General features: G+C 35.7%; 1 protein-coding gene across 1 annotated transcript in view; it reads left to right on the top strand.

Annotated features, from left to right (window-relative positions):
- LOC150081809 (RILP-like protein 1) overlaps positions 1–25160 on the top strand; it is a 96906-nt gene extending 71746 nt beyond the window's left edge. Inside the window, exons 6-7 of the mRNA XM_090380325.1 lie at positions 16486–16593; positions 25063–25160. Of these exons, the coding sequence (XP_090236451.1) occupies positions 16486–16593; positions 25063–25099 (145 nt within the window). The 3' untranslated portion in view covers positions 25100–25160. The remainder of the gene's footprint in view (positions 1–16485; positions 16594–25062) is intronic.
- The last annotated feature ends 1676 nt before the right edge of the window (positions 25161–26836 follow it).

The following is a 26836-nucleotide window of genomic DNA, read 5'->3' as shown; positions in this document are numbered from 1 at the left end:
TGTTGCACATGGAAGACTGACCACAAATTGGAGCAGTGTGACATTGGAGGCAAATTGCTGCTATGGATAAAGAGGTGGTTGAGGGGGAGAAGACAGAGGGTGGTAATCAATGGACACTGCTCATCGTGGACTAATGTTATTAGTGGAGTCCCTCAGGGCTCAGTGTTGGGTCCATTATTGTTTTCTGTATTTATAAATGTTCATAGCAGGGCAGGTTTGACATCTCTTATTGCTGCAAGTATTGAATTTTAAGTATTGATCGAATGTATAAGTATACGTGTTATTAGGCAAATTAGTGGTTTGATTAACATGGCGGCTAGCTGGTAAGCCTAACGCATTAGATGCTATAGGGCTAGTTAGGTTACTTATCGGATCACCCAGAGCCACAGTGGAATCCACGGTACAGTTTAGCCTACGCGACCGACGTAGTATCTTATGACTTACTTAGTTCTCCTTTTAATGTTATTATCCGTCATTATGGACTCTTTTTGGTCTTAGTTATACAGGCAGATGACAACAGAAACTGATAGCTCAGCCTAACTAGGGTTGGATATTTTGTAGGGGTTTAGCCCTTGAAAAAGTCCCTTGCAAAATACCTTTTCCCACGTAAGGCTTATTATATTAATTAACCTATTATATATGTTTTTTCATTTTTACCGGGAGTACGGTTGGCCGGGGACTGCCTCAATTTTCAAAATATGGAGGGTTCTTGCACTATAACTTATCTAATTATGATATATATATAATCTATTATGAAATATAAGAATAGATGTAAAATGTATATCAGATCAAATTAATGCTATCAATTGTATATTAAACATTACATCAGTCTGTAATCTAATTATTACTGTAGGAGTATAATTGGTACTATATAGGTACTCAAAGTGTATTAAAACATTGGCATAAAAGTACTAAGTGGGCCATAAGGCCAAAAGATTTGCTATACCCTATAAATAAACATATAATTATTTTATTGCTAATTATATATTCATTTATAGAGTATAGCAATGTAAACCAACACAGGCTATATTAGTCTTTATAGGTTCTTTTGGCTTTATGGCCCACTTAGTACTTTTATGCTAATTTTTTAATACTCTTTGAGTACCTATATAGTACCAATTATACTCCTACAGTAATAATTTTATATAATAAGATATATAATTTTATATAATATAGTGCTAATAAGTTAAAAATAGTGGAAATAAAGGGAAAATAAAAATAGACTGAATATGTCAAATGCACCAAAGCAGCAGATGTAGATATATGTATATTGATATACAGATGTAAGTATGAATTACACGGAAAACCAAAAGCCAAAAAGGAATAATAGCCGAAACATAAAAGAAATATTTTAATGGAAGTGGCCTGTAAAATAAAATAACAGTAGTGGCATCAGATAATGGTGGATAAATTTAGCCGTAGTTCAAAAAAAAAAGGGAAAATAGAACAAAAATACAATTAAATCCAATGTCGGCGAAAATAAAAGTTAATACATGATCAGGTTTTTCGTCAGGGGACTACACCTGACCATGTATCAAAGGACTGTTTCCATACTTGTCCAAAACTGTGTAAGAGTAGAAACTTGAAAATAAAGTAAAAATAATCAAAAAAAAGAAAAGCAAAACAACTCCTAAGTATGGATAAGGTAGTCCCTATGCAGCGCTTATAATGAAAGTTACAGTAAAAATTTAATACCCAAGTTACGGTAAATTTAATACAAAAAATTAAAGTAAACAAATACCGATAAGTCAAAAACTTAAAAGCATAAGACATTTTAGAAAATCTGTACCTGAAATACAAAACCAAATGGGCAGGAAATGACAGTGTGAAAACACAAATAGTCAATCCGATGGCTGCAACCAAAGCGTTAACAAACAGGGACCGTACGTAATATATAATAACAAAACCAATGTGAGAGAGAGCTGTAAAATAAATAGTGACCTCTATAATGCATTTTACCCTAAATTATGGACAGAAAGAAATATGAAGAAATGCGGCAGGAAGTACAACGAACATGACTATCTAAAGCAATAAAGAAATCACGCAGAAGGCTAAGACTTAAATTGAGGATAGATAAACATATATTAAATATAGATTGAATATAACAAATGCCCCATAGCATTTGTTACACAAAGCAACAGCATTGGAAGCAGATGTATACACATATAATAACTATGAAAGTTAATGCAAAGATAGAACTGCAAGTCATACAAAATGCCATGAGGGAAGGGCAGAAAGCAAATGGCCGAAGGTGGAACCAAGACTATCTAGAGAAAGCAAACAGAAGTGGCTGTAATTTAAAGAATAGCATTGCGCAAAGCAGCAGATAGCTAATTCTTAAATAGATATAAGATTAGCTATCTGCTGCTTTGTGCAATGCTATTCTTTAAATTACAGCCACTTCTGTTTGCTTTCTCTAGATAGTCTTGGTTCCACCTTCGGCCATTTGCTTTCTACCCTTTCCTCATGGCATTTTGTATGACTTGTACAGTCTGTCCTCGTATAGCACGATAGTTGCGTTCCTAGAAACCCTCGTGCAATGCAAAATCGTGCAATATAAACAACAGCCCCTATGGGAAAAGTAGGGTTAGGTGCCGACCACCCAAGATTGAACACACATTTGGAACCAAAACATTACCAAACACAATAAATAATCGGATAATTTTAATCGTTATAAAATACTTACGTATTTTATAACGATTAAAATACGTAATAAAAATAATATTATATTATAATATTATTATATTGGAAGCAGATGTATACACATATAATAACTATGAAAGTTAATGCAAAGATAGAACTGCAAGTCATACAAAATGCCATGAGGGAAGGGCAGAAAGCAAATGGCCGAAGGCCATTTTTGGCCTTCGGCCATTTGCATTAGTATTTTTTAATACTAAAAAAGTATTTTTTACGGATAAAATACGTATTTTATTCGTAAAAAATTTATTATATTAAATAAAATAGTCGTAATAAAATACTTACGTATTTTATAACACGTAAGTATAAATTATAATACGTAAGTCGTAATAAAATATTGCTAATGCTTTTGCTTCTATCGTAAGCAAACTTGCTTTTTGTTTGATTTTCTATCCAAAGAGATGACAGCCGTTCCATCTCTTCCAATTCTTGTGTCTTAATCTAATGGATTTTAATTACACTTTGAGTTGTTCCCGCTATGAAAGTTGTTTTTATTTTCTCTGCATTCTTTGTAATTCTCCGCGTTGCCTCATTTAGGTCTGTAGCACGTGCAATATCACATGGTCTTTCATTTCGCTCAAAGCGTTTCACAATTTCATATTTTTTCTCTATCGACAGAAGCGGACTGGCCATAAGCCTTACAGGGGAAACCACGGTGGGCCGGAGGCCGGTGTGATTTTGGCCATAAACCGTAGTATGAGGCCACTACAAATTTTCCCGGGTAAGAATTTTTGACCTAGTCCGCCTCTGTTTATCGATATTGCTTCTTTTTTTTTTCCTCTCTGAATCTGCAGTGTCTTAGCCAGGACGCTTCCTTTTCACACCTTTTAAGTATTTTACTCGTTTTTAGGGAATAAAGCACAATTACAAAACGAGGAGGCATGCTTGATACACATAAACAAAGCTGCGCGCGTATAGCAACTGAATAAACAACACCGTAAAGGCCGAGATACACTATTAACACCTCACATTTTACTAAAGCACATTTCTGGGGGTTACTACCATAAAACAATAAAAACAATTTCCAGTTGTGTTTCTGCTAGTGGAATCTGTTATAAACTGGTAGTAAACTCCATCTAATTGCATTTGCGATTATATCGATAGCTGGAATTGTGTTGGTTTTTACGTTATTATGGTGAAATGTGTTTCCCCTTCACTGATATAAAACACATAAATACATTTTCAGAATCTTCTTCGTTCCTATCGTGTTGCGTTCAGTTGGGGTGATTCCGCATTCGACTGCCATTTCGTGTAAACACAAAGGCGAATCGTGTATAAGCGAATAGTTATTATACGTACATCTGCATCCTATGCTGCTGCATTTTGCGCTATGGTGCATTTGTTATAGTCAATATGTATTAACTTTCATAGTTATATATACATCTGCTTTCACGCTGCTGCTGCTTTGTGCGCTATGGGGCATTTGTTATATTCAATCTATATTTAATACGAGGAGTTTCCGAAAAGTAAGGTAATACATTTTTTCCCTCAATGATGTTTAATAATACGAAGTTGAAATTACACACCAAGAAATAAGTGAACATGCACTACTTCTCCACAAAGTCTCCAGTTTTATTGATGCACTTGTTCCAACAATGGACAGTTTATCAATACCAGTACTGAAGAAGTCCATGCCCATATGCAGTAGCCAACATCACACCGCCTGATGAACTTCCCCATCCTTAGTGAAATGCTTTCCTGAAAGGTGTTTTTTCAGAGGGCTGAACAAATGGAAGTCTGGGCTGTAGGGGGGGATGTGACAGAATTTCCCCACGATGACAGCGTAACCACTCACAATTGGTGTGGGCAGTGTGTTGAGTTGCATTGTTGTGCAACAAAATCACGCCGCTTGTCAGGAGTCCTGGTCATTTGCGTTGAATGTTGGCTTTCAGTTTTTCCAACGTTGCACAGTAAAGCTGTGCATTGATTGTTCCTCCTCCCTTCGCCACAGTGTTTTGGGATCGCCAAGGCGATCCCAGAACACTGTGGCCATGACATCAGGCCTGCCTGCCCGATGTTGATCTTCAATGTCAACATGGCCCGCTTTAAATTCATTGCACGAAAAACACACCTGCTTCTTTGCCATTACCTTTTCCCCATACACAGCAACTAGTTCATGGTGAATGTCACTTGGTGAAGAACCTTTTGCTTGAATAAAGCGAATAACTTCACGAACACCTGTTTTGGACCACACTTGCATGGTAGCTGCCATTTTGCAACTGGAATCTGCTGTGAGGCTACATTACTGCAACCCTGCACTGGTGGTCTTTTTGAATGTTATTAACGGCTGCCGACCGGGCTAGCCAGGTGGGTAAAGTGCCTGCCTGGCAACCCAAAGGTCGCGGGTTCGAATCCCGCCTCTGGCTTGGATCAAAGTACTGCAAAAACCTTTGGAGGTGCACTATGGCCACAGAAGCCGATGTGCCAACAACTACCAAAAAAAAAAAAAAAAAAATTAACGGGTCTATCTGTCCACCGCTTTTCATTCATTCCCTTTCACCATTATTAAGAACAAAAAATGTGTTACCTTACTTTTCAGAAACCTCTCATATATGTTTATCTATCCTCAATTTAAGTCTTAGCCTTCTGCTGCTTTGCATGAAGCCAGTCTTAAAACACAACCACTTCTGCTTAATTTCTTTATTGCTTTAGATAGTCATGTTCGTTGTACTTCCTGCTGCATTTTTTCATATTTCTTTCTGTCCATAATTTAGGGTAAAATGCATTATAGAGGTCACTATTTATTTTACAGCTCTCTCTCACGTTGGTTTTGTTATTATATATTACGTACGGTCCCTGTTTGTTAACGCTTTGGGTGCAGCCATCGGATTGACTATTTGTGTTTTCACACTGTCATTTCCTGCCCATTTGGTTTTGTATTTCAGGTATAGATTTTCTAAAATGTCTTATGCTTTTAAGTTTTTGACTTATTGGTATTTGTTTACTTTAATTTTTTGTATTAAATTTTTACTGTAACTTTCATTATAAGAACTGCATAGGGACTACCTTGTCCATACTTTGTAGGAGTTGTTTTGCTTTTCTTTTTTGATTATTTTTACTTTATTTTCAAATTTCTACTCCTACACAGTTTTGGACAAGTATGGAAACACAATCCTTTGATACATGGTCAGGTGTAGTCCCCTGATGAAAAACCTGATCATGTATCAACTTATTTTTGCCGACATTGGATTTAATTGTATTTTTGTTCTATTTCCCTCCTTTTTTTTTGAACTATGGCTAAATTTATCCACCATTATCTGATGCCAGCTACCGTTATTTTATTTTATTTTAAAGGTCAATTTATTTTATTTATTTATTTTAGAGGTCACTTCCTTTAAAATATTTCTTTTATGTTTCGGCTATTATTGCTTTTGGCTTTCCATTTAACTCATATTTACATCTTTGTATATATATATATATATATATATATATATATATATATATATATATATATATATATAGTGCATTAAAACCAATGGAGATAACAGAATGATAAAAATCGTTTAGACAAAAATACTGTTTTAAAAACTGATTATAGAGGTCACTAGTCATCTATTTTTTCGTTAGTAGCTGTTTCATTTGTTTTGTTTGCAGCTATCGTATTGACCTCATGTAGTTTTGCATCGCCATTTTCAGGTATAATATTTTTAATCGTCTACTTTTTATAATATTCACCCTTTTATCTTAATTATATTTTCATTATAATACTGCGTAGGGACTACCTTGTCCATACTTTGTAAGAGATACTTTTCCAGTTTTTTTTTTTTTTAATATTTATTTATTTACATTTATAAATTTTCTCTTGCATAACTATGGGCAAGTATGGAAACGCAGTCCGTTGATGCTATGTCAGGTGTAGTCCCCCGTTGAAATACCTGATTTAGCATCAATATTTACTTTGCTGACATCAGATTTCATTATTTATTATTTTCGGAGTACTGTATTTAGCAAATTTTTCCCACCTTTATCTGATGTAGGCTATCGTAACTTTCTTTTGACATTTTGATGTAATTTTTTAAACTTTCCGGATGTTTCGAACTGCCATCTTTTACTTTTATTTATCATATTAATTATAATATACATATATTTACATTTGCATCCATTGCTGCTGCTTTGCGTGCTTCGGTGCATTTGCCATATCCAGTTTATTTAACTCTCTGATGTTTTCTGTTTTTACTCTTTAATACAATCTTTTATATATTATATTATTATATCAATTTAAGAATTAGTTATCTGCTGCTTTGCGCGATACTGTTCTTTAAATTACACCCATCTCTGTTATTCAGTCTGTAGATGGTCTTGTTTTTAACTCCGGTTTGCCATTTGCTGGCTTTAATCTTTATTCTATAGTTAATCTATTTTTTCCTTGTGGCCTTTAGTGTTGCTTGCATTGGCATTTTTATTATTTTATTTTATATATATATATATATATATATATCTGTGGCACCCTAACATTGGTTTTTAAGTATATACAGTTGGACCTCTCTGTAATGAACTTCTATATAGTGAATTTTTTTGATTTCCCCCTGGTCATTACATTGAGAATAGTTTCCATATAATGAAGAAAATTTCCATATAATGAAGAAAATTTCCATATAACAAACTAATTTCAAGGGACCTGGGTACTCATTTTTCGCACCTCTGGCCTTTTAGGCAATAGAGCTGATGCTGTAGAAAGCACAAATTAAGAGCTAAAAGGAGTAGGGATTAAGAGTTAAAACATTCCACAATTTAGTGGTGCCCATAAAAGCTATACCACTGTCTCTACTGTACCGAGAAGTCGCACTGGTCAACTGCTATCTATTCTATTCACAGCCCTTAGCAAAGATTGTGGCATATTCCTGACACGGACATTGGTTCTGGTCAACCTGTTTTCTACTGTAAGCACTCTGTAAGAGAATTAGGAGAAAGTGATTTTCCTTTATCCAGGAAATTCATCTGTTGTTTCACAGAAAAGAGTCATCCACACTTTCACTAAATTTCATCTATCTCTGTTTACTTGGAGGCGCCTCCGTAGCCAGGTGGGAAGGAGCAGTAGTGCGTAGCACACGCTTCTTGATTAGACCGGGGTTCGAGCCCGTCACCACCAAATACGGAGGATGCGGAAAGGTCAGGGAATGACCACCGCATATTCTCGGAGCAATATGGCCTTAGTTGCTAATGTTCCTAAAAACCAAATAACAAATCTGTTTACTTGGTAGGTACATGTGGTCCATAATCAGTTTTGTTTTAGCTGTTGTGCAAGTAACCTTACAATGTGTAAGAGGAACTCCTTGAGTGTAGTGGAAAAAGTAGAAGTGCTTAATAATGTAGATCGGGGTGTTAAAAAAAAGAGAAATTGCTTTAAAATTTGGTATCCCTGCCAGTAGTGTGTCAACCATTCTGAAAAACCGTGTTTCAGTTCTCAAACTGTTTGAGGAAACAGGGCCCAGTCGGAAGCATACGAAATGATGACTGTATGAAGTTGTAGATGAAGCCGTTTTTAAGTGGATGAAATGGTTTCAGGACAAAAACATGCCAATTATCAGGGCCATTAATAAAGGAAAAGGCTATGGAGTACACATCTTTTCTGGGACATAAAACATTCCAAGCCAGTTCTGGTTGGTTGGACAAATTTAAAAAGTGCCATGGCTTACTCAAAAAAAGTTATTTCTGGTAAAAGTGGAGTTGTAATTGAAGAAGACTGTCCCTTTTGAAAGAAACAGTTTTGAAAAAAATTATGGAGGACTATGAGCCCAAACATATATTCAGTGTTGATGAAACAGGTTTATTTTTTTAATTGTTTGTCGAGCAAGAAATTGATTTTTAAAGGTGATAAATATTTAGGCGCTAAAAATAGTAAGGAGAGAATTAGTCTTGGTTGGTGCAAATATGGCTTGTAATGAAAAACTGAAGCATTTTTTAATAGGAAAAAGTAAACAAACTACGATGTTTTAAAGGAGTAAAGTTGTTAGAGTTGGAGTACAACTACAACAAAAAATCTTGATTGACAAGTGAAATTTTTCAAGAGTGGATTTTAAATTTCAATAGAAAGATGACAAAAGAAAACAAAAAAATCACATTGATTGTCGACAACTGCCCTGCTCACCTTCATTCGGTAATTTTGAAACTTAATAGTGTGAAGATTGTTTTTTCTCTCTCCCCATGAATACTTCATCTAAACTGCAGCCAATGGACCAAGGTATTATTAATAATTTGAAAATACGCTATCGAAGGTGCATAATGAAAAAAAATTATACTGAGAATAGAAACCAACCAACCAACCTATAGATTTGCGCATGTGCATATCAGAGTTGGTGAAATTATGGAGACAAAATGTGATAGAAACCACGATTAATAATTGTTTTGCAAAAGCATGTTTTGCTAAAATGCCAGTTAACAGCAGTTAACTACTACAAGATATTGAGCAATCTTGAAGAACTCCAGGCGAGAGGTTTGATCAGTAGAGAAATTGTTCTTGATGAATTTTTAGAAGTTAGCATTAGTTGAGGTATATGATGCAAGAAAGCAAGCTTATATAGCATCAGTGACAAAAAAATATATATATATAAATGAAAAGTTCCCATTTCACCCATCTGGTCACTCCAAATGTTTGTCTAGTTCAGTCTTAAATTTATTTAAGCTGTCAACTTTCACAACAACAGATGTCTGTTCCAACAATCAATTACCCACTGGCTAAAGGCAAACTTCTGCACATCTATTCTACAACTGTCTTTCCTCAATTTGAATCTATGCCCCCTCAGGTCTTAATCTGAGCAAGTGGAAGTATCCCATCAGCATTGAGCCTGCTCACACCATTCAATGCCTTATACACCTCAATCAGATCACCTCGTAGGTGCCTAGTCTCCATATGCTGCAACTTGCAGGACTTAAGCCTCTCTTGGTAAGGGCACCCCTTTGTTCCTCTCACCAATCTTGTTGCCCTTCTCTGTACTCATTCTAGCAACTCTACATCTTTCCTAAAATGAGGCATCCAGACCATGTATGCAGTACTCAAGGTGTGGCCTGGCCATTGCCTTATACAAAGGAATAATCACCTCCTACATCCTTCCTAAAATGAGGCATCCAGACCATGTATGCAGTACTCAAGGTGTGGCCTGGCCATTGCCTTATACAAAGGAATAATCACCTCCTTGTCTCTGCTAGAAAAATTCCTATATATCATTGACAAAACTCCATGACCTGCTCTGGCAGCCTGTCTGCACTACTCAGAGAACTTCATATCTTACTGCACAATTACTCCCCAGGTCTTTTTCATTCTCCAACTCCCTGAGTATAGTACCACACAGTTGATACGTTTCTCTTGGGTTATTACTACCCATATGCAGTACTTTGCATTTGTCAATGTTAAATTTCAGTTGCCACTTCTCAGCCCATCTACAGTCAGTCCTCGTATAACACGTGTTTACACTACATGAACTCGATAATACACGATTTATAAATAGGAGAACGATATCTTATATAACACGAACCGAATTCGCTTATGCACGATTCGCCTTTGTGTTTACAAGAAATGGCAGTCGAACGCGGAATCACCCCAACTGAACGCAACACGATAGGAATGAAGAGAAGATTCTGAAAATGTATTTATGTGTTTTATATCAGTGAAGGGGAAACACATTTCACCATAATAACGTAAAAACCAACACAATTCCAGCTATTGGTATAATCGCAAATGCAATTAGATCGAGTTTATAACAGATTCCATTAGCAGAAACGCAACTGGAAATTGTTTTTATTGTTTTATGGTAGTAACCCCCAGAAATGTGCTTTAGTAAAATGTGAGGTGTTAATAGTGTATCTCGGCCTTTACGGTGTTGTTTATTCAGTTGCTACACGCGGGCAGTTTTGTTTATGTGTATCAAGCGTGCCTCCTCGTTTTGTAATTGTGCTTTATTCCCTAAAAATGAGTAAAGTACTTAAAAGGTGTGAAAGGAAGCGTCCTGGTGAAGACACTGCAGATTCAGAGAGAAAAAGAAAATCAATATCGATAAACAGAGGTGGACTGGGTAAAAAATCTTACCCAGGAAAATTTGTAGTGACCTCATACTAGCGTTTATGGCCAAAATCACACCGGCCTCTGGCCCACCGGTAAGGCTTATGGCCAGTCCGCCTCTGTCGATAGAGAAAAAATATGAAATTGTGAAACGCTTCGAGCAAAATGAAAGGCCATGTGATATTGCACGTGCTACAGGCCTAAATGAGGCAACACCGAGAATTACAAAGAATGAAGAGAAAATAACAACAACTTTCATAGCAGGAATAACTCAAAAGTTTAATTAAAATCCATTAGATTAAGACACAAAGAATTGGAAGAGATGGAACAGCTGTCATCTGTTTGAATAGAAAATCAAACAAAAAACAAGTTTGCGTACGATAGAAGCAAAAGCAGTAGCAATATTTTATTATGATTATTTATTGTGTTTGGTAATGTTTTGGTTACAAATGAGTGTTCAATCTTGGTGGTCGGCACCTAACCCTATTTTTCCCATAGGGCCTGTTGTTTATATTGCACGATTTTGCATTGCACGAGGGTTTCTAGGAACATAACTATCGTGCTATACGAGGACTGACTGTACCTAACTTTTCTAGATCCTGTTGCAGTATACTGTCTTTACTGTTGTTAACAATCTTGTCAACCTTTTTATCATCTGCAAACTTGGACATTAAGCCTGATACACCCTCATCGATATCATTGATAAATATACAAAACAACAATGGACCCAGCACCGAATCCTGGGGGGACTTCACTAATAACATTAGTCCATATATAGCAGTGTCCATTTATTACCACTCTCTGCCATCTCCCACTCAACCATTCCTTTTATCTATTGCAGCAACTTGCCCTTAATGCCATACTGCTCAAATTTGTACGGCAGCCTTCCATGTGTTACAGTAACAAAAGCTTTCCTGAAATCCAATTATATGATATCAAAATTATTTTTGATATCGTATAATTGGTCTATAATTGACAGGTCTATAATTATCTGTGTCACCCTTTGCACCCCCTTTGTGAATTGGGGATTCATTTGGACATCTGCATTCCGTGGGGACCTCTGCTGAATCTAAGCATGCACTCATAATTTTGGCTAAGGGATTGCTTACTTCCCTCGCTGCCTCCTTCAATATAACTGGAAAGATTCCATCTGCCCCAGATCTCTTTTTTACATTTAACTTCAACAATTTCTCCTCCACTTTGCTCTCTGTTATTACAAAATCATTTAGCTCTCTGTTAGAGTTTAGTAAACTTCTGTCCTTCCCTTCCTAACAGAATTTCTTATGTGTGAATGTAGATGCAAAATACTCATTCAGTTTGTCAGCTATCTGAGCAGGATCATCAACAGTCGAACCACCAACATCAAGTGGACCAATCTGATTCATCTCCTTCCTTCTAGAGTTTACATAAGTTAAGAAGTCTGTTTTTCTTTGCACCTATTGCCAAGAATTTCTCGTAATCAGCCTTCGCTTGCCTAACCTCCTTTGTGATTTGATTACAGACTGGCTTATATCTGCCCTAGGCTTCTGTGTCACCTGATAATTTATATGCATCCCACACATTTTTCTTCTCTGCCATGAACCTCATTAATTCATCTGACATCCATTTAGGTATCTATCTTGAATAGTATTTCTTAGTTGGTATGAAAAGTCTAGTGGCTTCCAAGGTTAATTCCTTGAAGGCTTCCCATTTAGAATTCGCTGTTTTTAACATCATCAATTGATCCCACTGTATAGAATTTAAAAACTGTCTGAGACCACTGTAGTCACCTTTACAAAAACCATTCCCTTTACCCTTGATGGTAGTTACATCCTTAAGTAAATCCCACATCAGTACACTGGGATCACTGTCACCTAGTGGCTCCTTTATCTGCAAATTCTCGGTGCATGAATAATCACCACTGATAATCAGATTGAGTATTACTCCCTCTGGTTGCCTCTCGAACATGTTGCTGTAGAAAACAATCCTCCAATGAATCCACAAAAGTCTTGCTAGCGTGCAATGACCAAAACATAAATTACAGTTAATATCTTCAAAGTTAAACTTCCCCATTACAAGGCATTCTTATTTACTAGCCCATTCTATTTCTCTGCAGAATTGTTCGTTGTACTCATCAGAGTCATTAGGCCAATGACACACTTCTACTCTCATTTTCCCTTGCTCAGTGTTTATGTCACACCAAACTGACTCAACATTGCACTTGTCCACTCATGTCAACTGGATGCACTTCCTTAGATTTTGTGTTTCTTAACTAATAGCAACACCTCTCCTCCCCTCCTCTTTTACCCTGTCTACCCTTCCTGTACACATTGGACTCCCCAAATTCCAATTCTGCACTGCTTATATCCGTGTGGCACCGTGTCTCTGATATCCCAGCATTATCCACTTTTGATGTCTTGACCAGCACTTCAAATTCATCAAATTTATTTTCTATACTCCTAGCATTGGTGTACATGCAAGTATACATACACCTATTCTTACTTTTATTTACCCTAACACAACCCACATATTTACTTGTTCCATGATGACTCCCAGTAGCCCTCAAAACTCCACAGTACCTTGTTTTCCAAGCTGCTGCTTATTCCTATAGAAGCAGTTTAAGTTTCAGTGTGGTCTCTACTTGCTAACAGAAAAGACTGCTTCTACAGGTATGGGATATACTTAAATAGAAAGGATGCAAGAATATTTCCTGATGCTATTGAGCCTGTGTTAGGTGGGTCAGAAAACTGTTAGCTTGGGGGGATTCACAGACTAAAAGATTAACAGTAGCCACAGGCAGAGGACAAAGTGATTCTTCCCCCATGAGCCTTGCACAGTCTCTCCAATGCCCGGCAACCCAAAGGTTGCGGGTTCGATTCCTGCCTCGGGCTTGGATCAAAGTACTGCAAAAACCTTGGGAGGTGCATTATGGCCACAGAAGCCGATGCGCCAACAACTACCAAATCAAAAAAAAAAAAAAAAAAAGTCTCTCCAATCAATCTCTGTTGCTCCCTAGTCATGGAGCATTATCTTCTTCCAGCTGGAAGATGGTCCATGACAGTACCCTGGATGCTATCTACATCAACATGATTATGAACTTTACCACTGCATGAGCACCAATGATCATATCTCTTATGAGGTTGCTGACATTTGTTTTTTCTGTGGGTAAACCTTTAATGATTTCACCAAGGTATAGCAGCTGTTCTTGTACATTTGTCATACTGTGTGACTGAGTATGCTACATACTATTTCATGTCTCTCTTGTGGGAGTCATTTGGATATCAGAATGCTGAATAACTTAACTCGTTCACCTCCACCTACAGTGGCGGACAAAAAAACTGCATCACTTGTGAATTTTGCAAATAATGTGTTTTGCGTTGCGTTGTGGGTTGCAGAAATGTTCGAAATGCATTTGTTAGATGGGATATATATCTCTGAATGAAATCCAATAAAAAGGCTCCTGATATCCCTAATTGCCATAAATATCTTCCCACAGGGTAAAATGTGTAATTAATCGAAATATGAGAAATCTTGCAAATGTCAATCATGACAACCAAACATACATTTTTTTGCATTTACATGTACAAACTGAAATGACAAGTTAACGTAATAGTATTATGTACTGTAAATCAGCAAAAAGTCCTCAATATTTTGTTGTTCCTCCTCGAGCTGCAATTACAGCCTTGCAATGATCTGGTATAGAGTTAATCAGCTTCTGGATATACGGTTGCCCAATTTCGTGGTACTGCACACTTACAATGCTCTCCTGCAGCTCTCCTTGTTGGATTCTTCTGAACAATTTTAGACCACATTCAAATCTGGACTGTTGCCGGCCAGTCCAACACTAATGCCAGCATTTCTGAAGTATGACTGCACCTTAAAAGAGAAAAATGAGGGAAAACATTGGTGTAAGATGTTTTAAGCCTTGTGAGGACAGGAAGACAAACTGATCATTTAATCTAAATAGCATAAAACTTACCGATTTTGCTGTGTGGCAAGGTGCTGAGTCCTGTTGAAAAATGCAGTTTTAAACGTCTGTGTCATGATCCCTAATAACAGGTTTCAGGCACTCCTCCAAGATAGCAGTGTAGGTTTCTGCATTCACCGTTCCATTAATAAACGTAATTCACCCCACCCCTTTGCTTGTTATGCATCCCCAGACCATCTGACCGGCAGGGAACTTTACAGTCAGTGTTATGCAGTCAGGATGGTATGCCTCCAATTTTCGTCTTCTGACATATCGCTTCCCATCTGAGCCATGTAGGTTGAATTTCGATTCATCAGAAAAGATGACAGTGTCCCAATGCTCTTTTGTCCATGAAACATACGTTTTAGCCCAAGCAAGTCACTTCTTCCTCATTTGTTGGGTCAACAAAGGCTTCTTCTTGGGCCGATAAGCATGCAGATCACATTCCGAAAGCCGTCTGGTGTTGAAACAAGCATGAACTATTGTGCACTTGTTTCAACACCTGAGGTTATGTCAAAGTCCGGTGCCTAAACGAAGGCATAGCTGTTTCAAATATCGATTTTGGGAAGGCATGGTCACTCTCTTATGGCGTGATCCAGGTCTTCTCTTCGTATCACTGTTTCACACTTTAATTTCAGCACCCAGGATACTGTTGACTGGTGGCAGCCTATTTTATCAGCGATAGCACGCGTAGAAAGCCCTTCCTGGGACAGAGCAACAGCTACACTTTTTGTTCTTGGTGTCAACTGAATATATGGAGCCATGCTTACACCTCCGAAAACAGGATACTAATGAGCGTGTATACCCTTCCAATGCCATATTTATAGAAACAGCTGATGCAGTACCTTGCAATTACTGTCTGATGCAATAGAAGCGTTATCTGACGCAATACCTTTGCTTTGCGACAAAGAAAATGACTGTAATCAAACAATATCTTATATGTTTCATTACAAATGTTACTTGTTTTAAGGTGATACAGTTTTTTGTCTGTCACTGTATATTTGAGAGAGAGAGTACATTCAATCTGCTGTAATTTTTGGAATATTAAGAAATAACAGCTTTTCAAAACTTTGAAAATGAAAAGTCTGAAATTCATAGCTAAAAAGTGAACACTTACTTTTGGGTTAAGCTACAAATTAGAAAAAAACCTAAAATTTTATTGGAAGTTTATTCCATATACATAAACATTTTAACCTCAACACAATCAAAAAACAAATAAAAATGTGCACCAGCTATAAACAAAAACATTGTTGCTGCTAATATCTCTGAGTTCAGTTCAGTGTGCCAACAGAATCGAGAAGTTAATTTCATGTGCCTTTACTTTTACACCGCTCATATACTGACTGCTTAAGAATGACTGCCTATATGCATTACGGCAGATCTCTTGGCTTTTTGAACATTTATGTCCATAACGACACATCACTTCTAGTATTGTTTATGAATGGAAAATAACAATGAATATAGCTTGGGGACAGATTTGTACAAATCATATTAATGTGAAACATGAGCGTCATAAATGAATCATCACTTCAAATGGGAATCTGGTGAACAAGATTCAATTTTGGAGGACGACTGCATTGCTTTATTCATAATGCAAGACATTGAATACAAAATTGTATTCTTGCATTGAATACAATGTCTTGCTTTTTATTCAATGCAAGACAATACAGGGTTTTTTAGATAGTAATTTTTGTTTTCTGTATATTACTTTATTAAAAGTTCAAGGAACAAGAATTCCTTGTTCAGTAATATAATATTTTATCATTATTATTACTTAATATAAAATTTTTATTAAATAACAAAACATTAGTACAGTAGTGTGTATATTTCTTTTTTTTATTAGGTGTGAATCTCTCTATCATGCAGAAAATGAGCCACCTGTTCAAGGTCCAATTAACAGAGAACCTGAAGACAAGCTCTATCCTGGTAGAAAATTAGGTATTCGCAGATTGTAAGTCAGTTTTCTAAGTTTTAACTTTTTTTGACAGTTCATATTTGGACTTCTTTGAGATATATTACTGAGTAGTTTTTCATAAATAAATTTCTGCTTACACTGTCTATAGTTCAGATAAGAGAAATATACAGCTTGATTGTAAGTGCTTCATTGCAATCAATATGCCAGGGCTGCAACAAAAACAGTGGGCCTTGCATTTTTTGTAGCAGTGCATGGGTTTGAAATATGTGTGCCCATATCCTCTCTGTAAATTGCCCCAGTAAAAGGTAAGGTAAACTGCAGCCATTATCAACCCACTGCAGAATGGAAGCCTCCTCAACAATTCATGCTGAGGGAAATGGACCATAATCTGCCACGCTGGTCCAGTGCAAGTTGGCAGATCGGCTGTATTTAGCAGTCAGGGGCTTGAACCCCGGTCTACTCAAAGAGCGTGTGCTACTGCACTCCCGCTCCTGACCACTCGGCTACGGAGGTCCCAGTGCTGCACTACAAATAAAAAGTACTTCCTAACAAGGAACATAATGCTATTTATTTGTAATGCTGTGATAGCACCCAGAAGTCCATTTTGAGGATTACTGCGCTCTACTGTTCCACAAATATGTGGGCAACTATCAGCATTTATACGTGCTTAAGCAGGGGTACTATTTTGACATTATATCAGCATTAGGTGAAGGGAGATGGTGAATATAGTTTATGATAGCCAATATTCATCATGATACAAAAATATTTAAGTATATTAGGAAGTTTGGCTACTGTTGACTGTACTCTGAATTAGATAGTAAGGTAAATACTATAAATATTGAAATTTAAAAGTAGTTGGCCATCTTAATGTGCTCATTTGATTGAAGAGTTTCTATAATGCGAAAATATCCAGAGAGTGGAGTGGCCTGCAGATCTACAGACTCCCACCTCATAGAATATAACTGGCTTAATGCACATTAAGATGACTTTAAGTCAGTTATATTCTGTGAGGTGGGAGTCTGTAGATCTGTAGGGTACTCCACTCTCTGGATATTTTCACATTTTAGAAACTCTTCAATCAAATGAGCACTGTAGAGAAGTGCGTTATCCATAAAAATGAATTAAGGACCAATTGCAATGAAGGGCTCAAGATTTCATCTTTTGTATCTTCAAGTAATAAGGTTTCTGCCCTGGGAGATAAAGGAGCATGCAGCCATTAATGGTGATACTGCTTCAGCCATTATTCTTCCAACACTAAAATGGTCTTTTTTTTTCTGATATGTTGAAGGGCTGATATTATACACTGCTTCCCCTCTAGATTTAATACCAACAAGTCAGTATCCCAGTTGAAGTGTATTCTGTATTCCATGATAATTTCTTGTGGGATTGGGTTTGAAGAATGCAAATAACAGTTTTCTAACATAGAGCCCTCTTTATTACAGCCTGAGACAGTGTATATCTTGGTACAAAATGACCTGTGGTCACTGAGGACTGCAGTGCAAGTTGACATATAGCCATTTTTCTTCTAAGGCCGTATATTCAGTTGGCTTCTGATGTTGTTGCTACCCGTGGATAGCCTTCACATTTTCTGGTGTTTTTCTTTTTTGTTTTTGTGTCCTTAAATTGTTTCCATAGCCTTCAATTGCATTTCCAGTCACATTGAAGAACCTTCTGATCTCTATATGTGATCAGCCTATTCCTCTCCTTCCAATGGCTTTTCCATGTCATCTAGCCCCCTAAAAAATCCTATTGTCCAGAAGGAGCAAAATATAGCATTTAAGCATATTTCTAGAAGTGATGAGAAATATGCAGGTCAACTTGCACTGGTTTTTGCCCATAACCTGCTAATGTTCACAACTTCAGAGTATAGTTTATACCAGCAATTCCCAACCTTTTTTGACCCATGCAGCCCTTTTTAGAATCAATTTCTATGGAGAAGCCACTGTGCCGGTGCCCCGCTCTGCCTCGTCGTCTGTCCGTCTCGTACCACAATAATTTTGAAGCTAATGGCAGCAAAATGACTGAACGTCGTCTGCTAGAGAATGCGCAAAATTCAACTTGGCAAATTTTTATTCAGAATGTGATTTTTAGTTTTCTAATTTATGTTTCTAATTCTTTTAATTTCATTCAATTTTTAGTTTCCTGGAGCAGCTGTGGAGCCCTAAGGGCTCCGCAGAGCACAGGTTGGGAACCACTGGTTTATACTGTCTTGTCCTTATTATTGAGTTAAGGATGCTTATTTTCATTGTTTTGCCAAAACAACCATCCTCTGAGCTGCTGATCATGCAGGTGCATTGTTCAGATACACGTTTCTTGATAGTGAAATAGTAAAAAATGGATGTGAAAGTGCAAAAACAGCAGGCATTAATGAAATTAGACAGAGTGAAAGAAGAGATAGTTAAGGCTTTGAAAAATATGCCATTTTCACTTGCTGCAGATGGCAGTAATCAAGGTTATTCCAAACTGTATTCTTGTGGCCATCTTTCTAACAAAAAAATCCTTGAAAGCATATTAATCTCAGTGGCAATGTTGTAAGTTGACTCTAGGAGTACAATACTGGACATATAACAAAACTGAAAGCATGCAGGATTCCTTTAGAAAATTCTCTGATGCTTATTATTGATAATGAACCTGTTATGGTAGGCCAAAATGTTAAAGTAACAATGGTATCAAAAGAGGAGTTAAGCCCTTGGTTGTAATAGACTGTCCATGTCATCTGAATAATTTTTGCACTGAAAAGGGACCTACATGCCTTCCACTGAAAGTGGCTAAATATTTTAGCGAAAATTTAAAAATTAAAAAGAGAGACCGAAACTGTTTTAATTAATGCATGCTGCTGCCGTGAAAGGTAAATGTTTAACTAGATTGGCAGAACAGTAGCAATTTCTGATAGGTTATTTAAAAGTGCTGAGAAAAGCCATATGAGTGCTTTTCAAAGTTTTTATATTGAAAAATCCAACAAGCAATCACTGCAGTGAGTGGAATTTACTGATTTCAAATTCAGTTCATGTTCCAGGAAAAAGACAGGCTTTAGTGAACTTCTCAAAGAAAAGAACTTCTGAATCTTATACTTCTGGTGTAAGCAATTTAAAACAGCTGAAGAAAGTTAATAACTTTAGACAGGTTTTCCTCATACTTACAGAAAGGCTGTTCTTGTCCCTTTCTTCTGGCTTGAATAAAGCATTTTGTTTGTTTATTTTAAGTACCATGCCAACATTTGAAATATCCAGATCTTCTGCAATCAAAAGTACCCTGCATCTATTTATTGAGATCGTTGCATCCTTTATAATGAAGACTGTGGTGCATAAATTTGTTAGCTCAACAGTTATTAAATCTTCTATTTAGTATTAGTAGTAGCAAAACAACCCTTCTCCCCCAATTACTCTCTGGCCAAAAAATAGTTTTTGATAAGATTTTGTATCCTGATTAATTTTGTTGCTTCTCTCTGCACCATTTCCATCCGAGCTCTGTCTTTCATAAAATGGGGTTTCCAAACTTTATGCAGTATTCCAGGTGCGGCCTGACCTTATTCAGTGGAATTAATTACCTCTTTGTCTCTGCTGGCAAAGTTCCTGGATGTTATCAAAGACTGACAGAACTCTATAGGCTTTTCTAGGAGCTTGTTTGTGTTACTCAGAGAATTTCGTGTTGGACTGTAGAGTTGACCCTGAGTCTTTTTTATACTCCACAACTTTGAGTTTGGTACCACCCAAATGGTATGTTATTCTGGAATTATTGCTACCCAAATGCATAATTGCATTTATCACTGTTAGATCTCAATTGCCATTTTTCAGCAAGTGTGGTAATTGTTCTTGATCCTCTTGAAATAGCATACCCTGACTACTGCCATTAACCACTATGCCCGCCTTTGTATCATCAGCAAACTTCAAAACAAACATCAAACTTGAAGTACCTACATCAATATTATTAATAAATAATAAAAACATTAAGGGATCCAACATTGACCCCCGGTGGAACCTTATTCTTCACATTAGTCCATGAAGGGCAATGGCTATTTATAACCACTCTTTGTCTCTTACGACTTATCTATCCCTTTTTCAATAGTAACTTGTCCCTAATGTCATATTGCTCTGATTTATATGAAAATCATGCATATCAGTAAATAAAAGCATTTGATACTGTACAGTATCAAATGCTTTTATTTACTGAAATCTTAAGTATATGATTTCAAAACAAACTCATACCAGCTTATCATATTTGTTATACATAGTCTCTCTTTAACAAAGTGATGCTTTGATTGCTTTTATGCCTCCACTCCTATCAAGATGATCTTGCATTACTTATTTAACTATTGATTCCATTGCTTTCTCTGGTACAGAGGTTAAAATTACAGGTGTGTAGTTGTTCACTTCACTCTTTTCAACCAATGTTGTGAATAGGTGATAGAGTTGCACATCTCAAGTTCAAAACCTCTAAAACCTAAAAACCTCCTTGAAACCTCTGCAGGTCTTAACCTAAGAATGCTCTTCTGAATAAAACAATGGCTAAAGGTTTAACTTTTGCAGCTTCTTTTAATATAATTAGATATATTCCATCAGCTGCAGGCACTTTGTTCACTTTTAGCTACAGCAACTTCCTTTCAACCTTACTTTGCTTTTATAAAATCATTTAACTCCAAATTGGTATTAGAAACTTCTGATAACTCTATCTATGAAACTTCTTATGTGACTGTAGATAGAAAATATTTATTCAGTTGATCAGCAGTCTGTACAGGATCAATCATCGACAGTTATATATATCGTTCATATCCAGTGGACCGATTTGATATGCCCCTTTCCTTCTTATTATTAATATATGCAAAGAATTCCTTGCTGCTTTTCTTTGCATTCTTAGCCAAAGATTTCTTAGCTTGCCTAACTTCCTCGTCACCACCAAATATGGAGGATGCGGAAAGGTCAGGGGATGACCACCGCATATTCCCGGAGAAATATGGCCTTAGTTGCTAATGCTCTTAAAAAAAAAAAAAACCTAACTTCCTGAGTAACTTTATTTCACACTAGTTTATACATCTGTATGGCTCTCTCCACTGAAAATTTATAATCAACTCATGTCTTTTACTTCTTTCCAGCTTCTGATAATTTTAGTCTAAATCTTGGATATCTCTTGGTATTAAATACTTAGTGGCTTCTTTAAGCACTTCCCATTTGCTGTTTACATTTTTCAACAACTGATGTTGAAAAATGCAAGAATCAATGATGCAATGCAAGAATCAATTTCACCTCTGCTTTGGTTGCCATTAACCTGTATATCACTCCCCCTCCCCATGTCAAAATAGCAATTTTACGACTCACCTAACAGTCTTGATAGCACCAGAAAATATTTTTGCAACTCTCTTCTGTTATTTAAAGTGTGTTCTATTCCTGTAAAAACAGTCACATCTGTTAAGAAGCACTGACCATGCTAGGAAAAATTCTACCCTATGCATCTTGCACAGTCTCTCCAGAGCCAAATTAATTGACTCATCATAAACTCCTTCCTATCATGTCATGGCAAAATCAAGACACTTAAATTCAGCCTTAACAACACATGGTACTTTCTCAGTGTCACTTCACACTAGTAAAATCCAAGAATGCCTTTGCCTAACATCATAAATACCAACTTGTACATTAATATCACCTTTTTGTGCCTTTTAAAAATGAAAATTCTTCTACAATGTTGCTAACTTTTGATCCTGATAGACATATTCTGGACCTATTTCACCTATTCTTATTGCATAAAATGTTCCTTGTTTCCTCACAGTTGTCACCAAGAATAACTGCCTGCTGTGGGACCAGTGCATCCTGCTCATCATCATCATCCAGCCAGATGCATAAAGTGTGCTCAATGTTAAGGAGGGCAGCTGAGTTCCTGATGAGTTCCCTGATTTAATTCCTTCAAGAGCAGCAACTTTTTTCTTCTAAACTTCTGCATAATTTCCTCACTTTCTGTGCACCTAGCATAAACACAGGAATATCCTGTGGAATTGGTCTGCATACATACTACGCACAATGCATGCAAATAAGACTTTGCTTCATAGGAGAACTGCTACTGATAATTCCATCTCTCACAACAACGTTACAATTTTAAATCATAATCAAGGGATTTGAAAATTCATGAAACTCAATATAAAAGAGCTAATGTCTCTCTCTCTCTCTGTTTTTTTTTTTTAACCATTTGCAATTTTCACAAAACCATGTTGTGGCAGTGCTATATTTCTACATCTAGAACAGTGTTATTAGATTACAGTAACACAAACTCATCCATACTGGTTTGTTTATATAAATCCATTGTAGTATATTCCTTTCTGAACAGGTGTTTATTATCATTAAATTCAAATTCATATGTGAACATCAAGACCAAATTATTATCATCATCATTATAGTAATTATAATAAATTTTAATTACTAATATTTGGATTGTGCAAATTTTAAATCTCCCTGTATTTTGGGTGGTCATTCTGTATCTGTGGAATGGGCAAAACATTTACCACTTATAAGCCTTTGAGCCTGATTAGAAAATATTAAAGATATGAGTATAATTAACTAAAAAATAAATAAATAAATAATTCCAAGAGTTTCCTTCCTCCTTCCCATCACTGGATAAGACCAAAATTTCTAGAAACCAAAATAAGCTTACATATAAAAGAATTCATGACATCATACTCATAATATTCTTGTTAGATTGTTTTGCCTTTCTTGTAATCAAGGGATTTGGCAGTTAGCTTGTCAGTTTCATTTACTAGAATAACTGAAATTATTTTGTTGTGACCTTAAAAATTGGAAAAAACCTTGGTTATATGAACAGTACCTATGCAGACTGGTGTGTTACATTAAATACAGTTAACAGTTACTTAGATCACAAAGACAGAGCAGTAGTTTCTATTTAAACATGAATATAATTCAATAAAGTATATATCAGGGACTTTAATTTTCATAACGTATTTCATAACTTCTCTCTATATCTGCTTGGGTTTAAATTCATAATTAAAAGAAGTTGGTTGCAGGCAGGAATTAAAAAATGGAAAATAAAATATTAAGATATTGTTCATTTAAGATGTGCATGTCTCAAAAGGACCTTCATGCAAAATTACCAGCATAAGACAAAGACTTACCATGAACAGAAAGTTAAAAATTAAAATAGTTACAGAAGCATGATGTTAAGTGAAGGTCAGCAAAACGTGTATAGTTTTTGGTGCTGTTAATAACATCTTCGGTTTCCATTAATCTGCAGGTGCAGAGGAAACAGATTTAAAAATTTGAAGATCCAGTTTGTTGAATCAGCTTAAACCTGATTAGTTGATGAGAATTCTACATTATTTAAATTCTGTATTGTTAGAAATTTCTACTGGTAACCTGATACTTCTATAACTTGTAGTCAGTAGGAAATTTTGGGCATTATTCACATCCAGTTTATGGAAAAGTTGGCAACAAGTAAAGCTAATATGGCTTTACTAACACTGTTGGGAAAGCTGTAGTTATAGCAGAAAGCACATGTATTTGGGATGTTGGAAAGTTCATATCTGATGGAGATAAATTGTCAAGGTTGTTCAATGAAGAACATTGGTTTTTAACACTGTCACATATGATCTTTCTGATGTTTCAAATACATGTGCCTTCTACCATAATTGTACAATTTACAATCTCAGTAAAATTGGATTAGCTTTTCAGTTGACCACCTTTGCGACAAACTGGATGTAGAGTGTGCAGATATTTATTAAATTTTTTTAATAATTACAAGTTGTGCATTATGGAAGCTAAAGAGTGAACATGAAATATTCTTAATAGAATATTTAACTAATTTCCAATCGGTTACCAATAGAACTTTCTAACATGGCAAGGAGCAGCAGTGCATAGCACACGCTTCTTGATTAGACCGGGGTTCGAGCCCGTCACCACCAAATACGGAAGATGCGGAAAGGTCAGGAAATGACCACCGCATATCCCGGAGCAATATGGCCTTAGTTGCTAATGCTCCTAAAAACCAAATAACAAACAATCTAACATGGAATTTGAATAATGTTCTGTTCTCATTACAAATTAGGTTTAAGCTCCTTCAATACGTGTTCTTCCAATTTTTAAATTCCAGTTTCCTTTGTGTGTGCATGTTAATAGCACTGAAAAGCCAGCTTTTTGCTGACCTTCGCTTGCTACAGTGTTTCTGCTGAATTTTAACTTTCTGTTCAAAGTGAATCTTTGTTGTATATTGGTTTTCCATAAAGATCTTTTGAGATGTGCACATCTTAAAATATGATGTCATAATATTTTATTTTATTTTTATTTTATGTTTTTTTAATTTTTTCCCAAAACCAGCTTCCTTTAATTATGCATATATAACCAAGCAGATATAGCGGTAACTATAATAAGAGGTAAGTAAGAGGAATATTAAAGCTTTTGCTGTATACTTTATTTAATTAGACTTCATTTAATAAATTTAAGCAGATAAGAAATATTTTATGTACCATATCTTTCATTTTTATTTCTTGAATGAGTCAATTTCCTCTTACAGCTTTCCATCCATCAGCTGGTCTCGTGTGAAGAATTAGAAGAATTAATGCCTTAAGGTGCAGTCATTAAAGTGATATCAGAAGATAGTTTCTGTTGAAGAAACTGTTCTAAGTCTGTGATCTAGTATAATACTAGTGTAGTATACTATAAAGTTATTTTTTCTATACTATTTATTTGAAGTTTTAAGTCTTCCAGGTGCTTATATTTAACAGAGGTGAATAATTTTTAATGTGATATTGAATTACTAATGCCAAAACTAATGCATATGTTTTTAAACTGAGCATGGTTAAAAACATAATTTTGACTCAGATTCACAAAACAAAATGTACCTCAAGACAGTATTTCATAAAAATTTCCAATTATTTGTATAAAGGGTTTTTTTTTCCTCTCTCTTCTTCTCTCTTCTCAGTTGGCAAACAGTTATAAATATATACAGTGTTAATAGATTATTATTTTTTTTTTAAATGTATGATACATGATAGTTTATTTTGAATGAATGTGTAATTTTGTAATTATGAGTTTGGTGTTAATAGACATTATACATAAGTTATATGCCCAGGAAATGCACCTTTGATGCACATATATATTTAGAAAAAGGGAATATAGATTTCAGTCTGGCTTTTTAAGAATTATACCTACAGGAATAAGTACGTTTAAAAAATAAAAAAAGAATTGGACAAGATAAATAACTGACTGCACATTAATACAAATGGTTGTTTTGTCATTATTATTGTACTCTTATTTTGTAATTAATAAAGAAGAGCAATACATAATAGAAAGCAAGTAAGCATAGATTCTCAGAAACAGGCATTTTAAAGCTCCTTAACCTTTGCCATTGAGCTAATTATCATAACAACAGAAAAATTGCATGTTATATTCCAAGGCACTTATGATGTCCACGGTTAATAAAGTTATTAAAAGTGTATAGTGACAGATTTAAAGATAAAATTAATTTAAAACAAGGCTGCATGTAGGTTGAATTATGTATTAAGGCAGGAACTATTGGTCCTAGACACCAATTAAAAACTATCAAAAATTATGTTAATTATAATTTTAGATCAGATTTTATTTACTTTAATAGCTGCAGTATTATACCCCTTGTATAATTTTTATACCCCTTGTTTACTCTTGATTTTTAAGGACCTCTTGTTTATAAATTACATTTTTATTTTTGTGACAATCAGATATTGTCTTGGCAAGAAAAAAAAATCAAAAGATGACATGAAGCAAACAAGTGAACTTTATTAATAAAATAATTCAACAAAATGTCAGTACTACTTGTATGTGGTATGTTTTTTTTTTCTCTGCAATAAAGCACTAATTTCAAATATGCTTACAAGTTAAAAATGTTCAAGCACATGTGCAGAATATTGATTACAAATCACTTATGTAGATTCAATATCTTTCTAATGCAACATATACATCTTAAAAGAAATTTAGCACTGCTACCATGAGACAGGCTCAGTGGACTAGAAGTTTCCGTATTTATGTTTAATATCCACTTCACAGATTCCCACTTTTGGGAGCTAAAGTGGGAAATTGAATATGGCAGAAAAGAAAAGACTTGTTACTTTCCTCTCAGGAGGCAAGTAACAAGTTTGTCCTCAGTGTGTCTCCAGGCAATTTGTAATAATCCAGACAGTTCGTAGCCAGGTGGGAAGGAGCAGCAGTGTGTAGCACAAGCTTCTTGATTAGACCGGGGGTTCGAGCCCGTCACCACCAAATATGGAGCGTGCAGAAAGGTCAGGGAATGACCACCGCACCGGAGCAATATG

Source organism: Mastigoproctus giganteus, chromosome 8 (assembly GCF_048544385.1).
Source record: "Mastigoproctus giganteus isolate SK-2022 chromosome 8, ASM4854438v1, whole genome shotgun sequence".
In the NCBI taxonomy this organism is placed as follows: domain Eukaryota; kingdom Metazoa; phylum Arthropoda; class Arachnida; order Uropygi; family Thelyphonidae; genus Mastigoproctus; species Mastigoproctus giganteus.
The sequence above is the reverse complement of the archived record's forward strand: the minus strand, read 5'-3'. Positions and strand labels throughout refer to the sequence as shown.